This window comes from Oryctolagus cuniculus, chromosome 18 (genome assembly GCF_051225735.1).
Source record: "Oryctolagus cuniculus isolate XC-2025 breed Fujian yellow rabbit chromosome 18, ASM5122573v1, whole genome shotgun sequence".
Lineage (NCBI taxonomy): Eukaryota > Metazoa > Chordata > Mammalia > Lagomorpha > Leporidae > Oryctolagus > Oryctolagus cuniculus.
The window spans coordinates 7,672,157-7,681,247 of record NC_142884.1 but is presented as its reverse complement, the minus strand read 5'-3'; the positions used below and the strand labels follow the sequence as shown (position 1 = coordinate 7,681,247).

Genomic DNA, 9,091 nt, shown 5'->3' with positions numbered 1-9,091 from the left:
TTTTGAGAGTAGTCAATCCAACTCTAATAGAACTGCTAGGGAGCTATCTAAGTTTTGAACACCAATGGTTACTTCTAGAAACCGAAGGTCTGAGTCAAGCCTGCAACTCATTCACAGATCCTTGCAGAAGAACTTTCTTAGGTTGGAATCTAAGATCTTCATTTACTCCTGACACAACAGGCAGTACAAAGATTCTGATTGCTACACCTTCCCCTGCCCCACCATGCCCATTCCACTCAGGGTGGCACGGTGAGGCCTGAGTAGGTACCTATTACACGTGCAGTGAGTTTGCATCATACCCAAGCATCCCCAAGTGTAGGAAATTCCAATCTTTTAAAGGCAAAAGCTGACAAACCGGTCACACCCTTTACCCCAAAAAGAGAAACTATATTTTAATACATAGGAAAAAATCTGCCCACTGTTTCCATCTTCCCAGGCTACTGCTTGCAAAAACACCCAAAAAAGGACAGTGTCTTATGAATAACTTGTGTTCTGCAAACATGAGAAGTCCATGAAGAACTGCCTTCCGGCATTTCTCTTCACTATGTTTGCTCTTGGAAATTTTTTCCTCCACAAGTATACCACTTCACCAAACTGGCATTGGAGGACTAAGACTCGATCCATTCAACATTGCTCAAGCAGCACATAACTAAGATGATTTGCATGGAGCCTCTGGACCAGATTATGGGCACAGGATAGCATGAGCGACTGGGGGCAACCTGCTATAGTCACCTTCTCTGTGTCCACCTAGGTCTCACGTTCAACCAGTACTCATCAGAGCTCACCCTAGAGGGACAAACAGTTCCCCCGTAAGTTTCTGTATGGATGTTTAAAGGGTGATGAGTGACTAAGTCAATTTACACGTTTATGATATTAGGGGATTTTGTGTTCCTCACCCAGTGAAAGCAGAGTCTGAATACCTGGGAGTCACGGCTCATAAGAAAGGGGCTTACAGTTGGAAAACACACAGAAATTAAGGCATTGCTGTTTGCCAACCACCAACTGGAATTATATGAAACAGCAACACATGCATTCAAGATGGAAGAGAGGGTATAGAAAGACACAAAGGTGCACACCAGAGCAAGGATATTTTGGGTGGCTCTGGATTCAGGGGACAATCTGGAGGAAAGATGAGCGCTGTGAATGTGTTGGACCTGCTGCTTGTGCCTGTACAGAATGAGAGTCATGGAGCCACTGGACCAGATTATGATCACAGAAAATAACACTTCAGGGAATACCAACAAGGCTGTATATAGCGAGTCACTGATTTTGTCACGGCCTGTAGAACAGTATTCTAAGTCTCTTCTCTTTGTGACATTTTTGTTCCATTTTCCAGAATGATATATAGGAAAAATTAAGTTTACCACCATGTACAGGATCCAGCAGAGATAAATGGAAAAGGTGATGTATTTTGTGGCTTTCACTTTGAGATCCTTCCAAGTGGAGTTCATGGGGCAGATCTTGATGGCCTGGAAGACGCTCAGGAGGCAAATGATGCTAATGGACACACTTCTGCCCACTCTCTGAATGTACAAAGTAAGTTTGCATGTAAAATCATTGAAGAGATGCTTGAGCCTGAAGGCTGTCATCGTCTGGGGAACTCCAGTAGAGAGAAGGACCAAGGTGTTGGCCATCATGAGGTGCTTGAGAATCAAGTCTGTAGACCTCAGCTTGTGTTCAGTGTAGGAAAGGAAAACATAGCAGTAAACAAGCGAGAAGTTGCCCAGGATCCCGACAGCAGTCTGTGCGGAGAAGATCACTCCTTTGGAGAAATCCATGAAGATCATCCCTTCACTCACATTTCCCTCTAAGTTATGCCAAAGCCTTTTTCCTGACAGAAATGATTACCAAGAGTGACTTTCCTTACATACTCCTGTGGGATTGCCAAGATATCAATACGCACTTAGTGGTGGAGAGGAATACCAGTGTCTGTCATTCAGATTCGGGAGTATGAGGTGGTGTTCACCTGGGAGAAGCAATGGAAAGTGAACAGAGAAGCCATAATCCAACACTGCCAGCATAAACCGATATTTGCTAGTCATATCGAGATGACAGACCACAGCGGCATCCACAGACAGACCAGTTCTGAGTGGAGTGCCGATCAGATTTTAAAGATAAATAATGAAATTTTTACAGAATATTTATGTGGTCTTAGAATTTAAAAAATGATGCTTAAATAGCCCAACACATTAAATATGTGGTTGAAATGATAAATTAGATCATGCTAAATTATGAGCTGGCTTTCCTCAAATGATATACCCATACAATCTTCTCTGTGTACGTAATATATTTAGTGCAAAGAATAGTTAAAGAACACAGGATACAGTACAGGCAAAGCTTTCCAACAGAATCTTTGTTCAATGAGCAAATATGGGGGACACGTTCAGTGTTCTTGGTAATCATGAAAATCCAAGTGAAGTCACTACCTGATACCACCATACACCAATTAGAAATCTAAACAGAAATGGCATAGGACAGGTGATTGGGAAACTCACATTCCATGTTAGAGACCTGGCTTTGAGTCCCGAGTGCACTTCAGAGCCAACTTTCTAATGCGCACCCTAGGAGGCTGAAGCTGGCTCAAGTACTTGGGTCCCCCCAGAGGAGACCTGGCTGGTGTGACAGGCTCCTGGCTTTGGCTTGGTTCAGCCCTGGCTCTTTGAGGTGAGCCAGCAGATGCAAGATGCCCCTCCTCCTTCCCCCTGCTTCTTTTGGTCATTCTGCCTTCCAAATAACGTCTTAAAATTAAATTAAAAAATGGCAAGAAGGATGGACATGGAGCACAGTGGTCAGGATGCTGCTTGCCTCCCATATTGGAGTTCACGTCCCAGCTCCACTCCCAGTTCAACTTCCTGTTAATGTGCACTGGGAGATAGCAGATAATGGCTCAAGTACTTGGGTCCCTGCTACCCATGAGGGAGGCACAGATTCAGTTTTAGCCTCTTGGCATTGGCCTGGCCCAGCTTGGATTTGTTGGGTATTTGGGGAGTAAACTAGCAGAAGAGAAATTTGTCTCCATGCCTTTCAAATAGATAAAAATTTAAAAGTTTTAAAGATGGTAGGAAATACCAAGTGGTTTTTTTTTTTTTTTGACAGGCAGAGTGGACAGTGAGAGAGAGAGACAGAGAGAAAGGTCTTCCTTTTGCCATTGGTTCATCCTCCAATGGCCGCCACGGCTGGTGCGCTGTGGCCGGCGCACCATGCTGATCCGAAGGCAGGAGCCAGGTGCTTTTCCTGGTCTCCCATGGGGTGCAGGGCCCAAGCACTTGGGCCATCCTCCTCTGCCTTCCTGGGCCATAGCAGAGAGCTGGCCTGGAAGAGAGGCAACTGGCACAGAATCCAGCGCCCTGACTGGGACTAGAACCCGGTGTACCGGCGCCGCTAGGTGGAGGATTAGCATATTGAGCCGCAGCGCCGGCCGAGGAAATACCAAGTTTTAGCAAGAACGTACATAAAACCAAAATCTCATGCACTGATGATAGGTGTTAAAGTTGGTACAAACATTATAGACAACCGTTTGGTAGTAGCTACTTAAGCAGAATAGATAAGCCTATATACCAACAATTCCATTTTTACTAATATACTCAATTCATAAATATATATCAAAGATAAATTCCAGAACCTATACACCAGTAATAGTCATAATAGCCCCAACCTTAAGACCACCTACACTCCCATTAACAATAGAATGATTCCATGGGGCTGGCACTGTGGCGCAGAGAGCAAAGCTACCACTTGTAGTGCCAGCAAACCCTATGGGTGCCAGATCAAGTCTCGGCTGCTCCACTTCCGATCCAGCTCTCTGCTATGGCCTGGGAAAGTGGAAGATGACTCAAGTCCTTGGGCCCCTGCCCCTGTGTGGGAGACCCAGAGGAAGCTCCTGGTTTCAGATCAGCTCAGCTCTGGCCATTGAGGTCACTTCGGGAGTGAATCAGCAGATGGAAGACCTGTCTGTCTCTGCCTCTGCTTCTCTGACACTGCCTTTCAAATAAATAAGTCTTTAAAAAAATAGAATGATTAAATTCATTGTTTGATATTTACACAGTGGAATCCTATACATATAAAATAACCTGATACACATACAATAATCCTATAATGCTAATAAGCATCAACAATGCATTCACAAAAAAACCATACAGGATAGAAGCAAATATAGAAGAGATTCCTGATACACAGTTCCATTTATATACAGATAAAGCAAAACTGATCTCTTAAATGTTCAGATAGATGTGAATTATGTCCCAATAATTTCAGTCCTACAAATAAACCCAACAGAACTGTATTTTTGGGAGTAGTAACTTAGAGGGGGCACAAGGTGGCAATATTTTGATTCAGGTGTTGCATACAGTGTTTTGTTTGGGAAATTCTAGTGAGCTGTGCAATTCATATTCTCTCTCTGACACACACACAGAACTGGAGAAAAGGTTTCTCTGGTTGTGTTTGACCAGCTGCTTGTGTCTACATAGAAGGAAACTTAACGCAGCCTCAACCTGAAACATTAAGCATAACAGCGCAGCACACTGTTGTGGAATTCAGAATTCTAAAGCTCCCCCCTTTGATGTTTTCACCACTCCACATGATAACCACACACACAGGAAGAGCAACACCCACCATAATGTACAGGTCCAACAGAGGAAATGGAAAGCCCAATATACCCAGGAGCTGGATTCTACCCACCTGGATTCTCGGTGTTTATCAAGATGCCTGGAGACACTCACAAGGAGGCAGCTGCCAATAGGATGCCTGCTGACTCTGTAGGACAGAAAAAAGTCACTTCTCAGTCTTGGAGCAAAGGTTTCAACCTAAACGCCGCCACAGTCTTAGGGGCACCTGTTAGGAGGAGGATGTGTAACACATGCAGTCCCGTGCTTGCAGAATAAATGGCCATCAGCCCAATTCCCTACATCAGAGGAGAAAACGGAAGACACGAAGAGGAGAGATGCCCAGGGTCCCGACCACTCCTAGGGACTCGTAGACGTTCCTGTTAGAGCCCCACGGGCTGTTCTGCCAGTGTCCAGTGGCTGAATTTTCAGAGCCAGAGTGGCCTGCGTGGGAACACGCACTGTGGGCCAAATTTGTTGTAGCAACTGAGATTTAGTATCTCATGGAGAAATAAACTTTAAGAGGCTTTCTGGAGTTTAATATATGCACTTTAAATAGCACCATTTGTGAGTGGCTGCTAGGATCCTCTACGCCTGGTACCTTCGTTGATTTTCCTAGTTATAGGATGTGGGCACCGGTATCGCTTTTCTTGGGAAGGCAATGAGATCTTAGCAAAGTGGAGATTCAGTGACCTAAATTCACAAGCTAGTTTGGCAGAGTGGAGACTTGAACCTGGTTAGTCTGAGTGCAAAGATCTTATCCTGATCATTGTACTACAGCAACAAACCAAGCCAGTGGTGTTTAAGAAACCTCCACTTCTAGTTCACTTGCTTTTGTAATTTTTATTTTATGCTGATGGTATGTCGTCATTGTCACAAGTTTTCATTCTGGTGTAAAGTTTTATCGTATAGGCTAGTATCAAATATGAGTGATGCTTCAGAGAACCTAAAACATTAATACACTCTAAGCTAATCCACAGGAAGCTTCTGTGTCCACGTTGGATTTAACGAATGGGAAACTGATTCGGCATCAGTTCACCAGTAGGCAGAACTATAGTGGCACCTATCAAAGGCATTGAGCATTGCTTTGTTGCTAGACTATGTAACATAAAATATTAATGTGCAATTAAAAGACTGTACAATGGAAACTAAGTCACTCCTTATGTCAGGCTATATAATTGTATTTATTAATGCCTAGGTTAAGACAGACTACCAGTAATGAAGCAAGATTTGAAGGATATTAAAATGCAAGAGAGGCACAAGAAATCTTAAAATAGGAGATCTTGTGTGTTGTGGAAGTTGCAACAGGAAAATATATTCTAAGCTCGGATTGATATTAGATTATTAAACAAGGGGAAACAGCACAAGATACATTTGGCCCTGACGTCTGCTGTTCAGTATCCACGATTATGCAGCTTTTCCTCTAAGGATGTGTTCCTAACCTCAGTAGTTTGGGAAGCCGTCTCACTGGAGTTGTTAGAACACAGGTGTTTCAGTAGAGACATAATCTCTGCCTCCATTGAGTGAGTCATAATCAGGGCTCCATAAGAACATCTTACAAATTTCAGAAACAAACTCAGGTCACAGTTCTTATGCACAGTAGATAATTTTGTATAATTCCACTCTGACTATAAGCATGAGGTATGACAGGCATACCTACACGAACACTGAAGTTGACTAAGATCTGTGCAGGGTACTGGGAATAGCAGACTGATTCCATTACTACATCCTTATGCACCTTCAAGAAGAATCAGTCTCGTTATCACGGGTTATTCGTCAAGATCATCCTCAGTGAAGATCTGATTAAATTGCATTGGGCACCATCAGGGACCGGCAGAGGACTTGGGACCCTTCCCCTTACACACGGCTTCTAAGGAATGCCTCCCCCCCCACCTCCCCACTGCATCGTGTCTGCTACGGGCTCCGGTGCTACTCCCGGAAGAACACCTTTCCCACCACGTGCACCTGCTCAGGTTTCCCTTCTTTACCGACTCCGTCAGACCACAACACAGAATACTCACTGGACTCCTTCCATCAGCTGGCTGGCAGTGCAGCAGTGAGGGAGGCAGCCAGGCCTCCAGATAAAGGTTTGTGGATCCATGAGTTTCCTTTCCCCTCAGAATTGCAATTAGCATTTCACCCGTGGTGGCAGTGACAAGGCAGCCTTGGGGAACCCGAGAACACTTTGAGAGACCGTCCCAATTGCCAATTACCAGCTCTCGTGAGTATCTTCAAAGGGATTGTCAGAATGGCCGAGAGCCTCTTTACATGATCCCTCGAAGCACACGAGGCCCCACTCGGGAATGAGATCTAAGTGTTGGCTTACAGGGAAGTTTTGTCTCATTGGAGTCTAAGCGTCCCCAAGTTCCTTTAGCCTAAATCAAGTTAATCCTTAATTTCCAAGTCCCACGCTGCACCAATTTTGAGGATTCAGAAAACAAGCAGAATCAGGCAAAGTGCCCAAGGAGGAAGTCTCACAAGATCAAAGTAAAAAGAACATGATGTGAACCATTTGCAGTAGAAATTATTGCATCCACTTGTACAATGGGATGCAGATGAGTCCAGAAATACAGAAAGATTTTAGGAACATGAACTCTGTCAATACGGACCACAGCAGTGACAGGGAGTCTCAAGGGAACTCCGGTTCTATAGGGAAGAGAGAAGTCTAGGATCCCCTCACAAGGAGAAAGACACCATCGTGAGGTTGCTTAACCGAAGAGTCTGTTAGCTGTCAATCACGTGAGCCAATGGCACCTCTTAGTTCAGCAGTGCCCCATGACTACCAGAACTATCTCCACTTGGCTTTGCTAAGGAAAAATCCGAAGCACTCATTGGTTTCACTGCTCATCTATAATATAGATGACCTAGTGGTCAAAATCATCCTTTGGCCCTTGCGTCAGGCAAATCCATAGTTTGGACCAGGTCCAGTACCTTCTCCCAAAAGGATTTGTAGGCCACTGCTTGGAGGGACGTGGCCCACTGATCTCCCTCACTTTGACACCAGCTGCAGGTCGGGAGGCCCAGGCTGCTCTCAGTTTTGCTCATTATCCAGGCCCTCACAGCTGTGCCAGCTCCTGCCCTGGCTGCGGGGTCATCACAGGGGACGGCCATGGACTGATAGCAGCCAGGGAAGCCATGCCCAGGGCAGAGGTCAGGAGAAGCATCGGCCACCGAGTGCCCCTCGGCCTCTCCCGAGCCACTCCTTTCTCAGCACTGATACAAGACCATGCTCACAGATGGCGTCAACCAGAGACGTCGCCCAAGTCTCCGCCCCAGAGTTTTTCCTGGCGCTCCCTCACATGGAGCTCACATGGGTGGGGGTGTGATGAGAAAGTTGAGCGTGTAGGACAGAGAGTGGGCTAAGAGGGTACAAGGGGCAGAGGTCACGAGGGCCAGCTGGAGGCACAGGAAGCAAGAGTGGGGACTGAAGGGCAGGACCTGTCTAAAGCACATGGCGCATTCGCGGGCAAGGAGGAGCCAAGTTCATAAGGAACTTCAGGGCCTTGAGAACAGAGTAAGGCAGTGAAGGGGTAAAGATTGTGGGAGAGACAACGGGCAGGAAGTAAGAGGCCCAGGAGAGGCCCTGTCTCAGTGGGCCCCGACCCTGGGCTCCTATATCACCCGTACCCTCGCCCCTGTTCCCCACCACCCCATCCAGCCAGCTCCACTGCTGAGCTAAAATGCCCCAGGAATTCCACGTTCGCCCAGGGTTCACCCTCAGGCCTTGGGGACACAGTGAAGGGGAGCCCAGGGTCAGCCTCACTGGGAGGAGCCAGCGTTCTGGCACGCACTTTGCAGAGGGCTCTGGTGAGCTGTGGCCGTGCCTGGTTCCAGAGGGCGCACAGAGTAACCTCACTAACTCCAGAGAAACGCGCCCCAGAGCCCGACGCGGAAAGACCTGAGTCTCCCTTACTTACCGAAGCGAGCGGGGACGGGCAGGCAGGCAGGCAGCTCACGCTCCCCGGCCTTAAATAGCGAGCCGCAAGCCTGCGTGATTGGAGCGTGATCAGGGCGCCCAGCTGAGCGCCCTGGAGTTCTGCTGGGTATCAGATCAAGGACGCAGCCGCAGCTGTCTGCCTGCTACCATCGTCCTCCCCAGCAGATCCTGCTTTAGGGGTTTCTCGCGGAGAAAGGGGGGCCACGCTGTTCTGGAGACCACCGCGCCTTCTCGTGGGGGCAGGGCCCCGTTGGGTGCCTTCTCCACGGAGTCTCAGCCCAGCCACAACGCTGGTGCTGTAGCAGCATTGGTGGGTGTCAAACAAAAATAGGTGTTTAAACCGTTCTAAAAGATTACTTATTTTTTTTTAAAGATTTATTTATTATTTGAAAGTCAGAGTTACACAGAGAGAGAAGGAGAGGCAGAGAGAGGTCTTCCATCCACTGGCTCACTCCCCAATTGGCTGCAACAACCAGAGTTGCACCAATCCAAAGGCGGAAGCCAGGAGCTTCCACGCAGGTGTAGGGGCCCAAGGACCTGGGCCATCATCTAC

The 9,091-nt window shown here is 46.9% G+C and overlaps 1 protein-coding gene across 4 annotated transcripts; it reads right to left on the bottom strand.

Moving 5' to 3' along the window:
* Window positions 1-718: 718 nt before the first annotated feature.
* On the bottom strand, window positions 719-8,662 carry ORYCUNV1R1658 (vomeronasal 1 receptor oryCunV1R1658). 4 transcript variants are annotated; one of them, XM_089318692.1, is made up of 4 exons: window positions 8,519-8,559; window positions 6,623-6,765; window positions 4,678-4,752; window positions 719-1,966 (listed from the first exon to the last, which is right to left on the bottom strand). In XM_089318692.1, exon 4 carries the CDS (start codon window positions 1,785-1,787, stop codon window positions 858-860), a length of 930 nt encoding a protein of 309 aa, XP_089174818.1. In that variant the 5' UTR covers window positions 1,788-1,966; window positions 4,678-4,752; window positions 6,623-6,765; window positions 8,519-8,559; the 3' UTR covers window positions 719-857. The 4 variants fall into 4 exon arrangements, with proteins under 4 accessions (XP_089174818.1, XP_089174819.1, XP_089174817.1 ...); XM_089318693.1 differs by lacking the exon at window positions 8,519-8,559 and adding an exon at window positions 8,393-8,414; XM_089318691.1 differs by lacking the exon at window positions 6,623-6,765 and having other exon boundaries at window positions 8,519-8,662.
* Window positions 8,663-9,091: the final 429 nt, after the last annotated feature.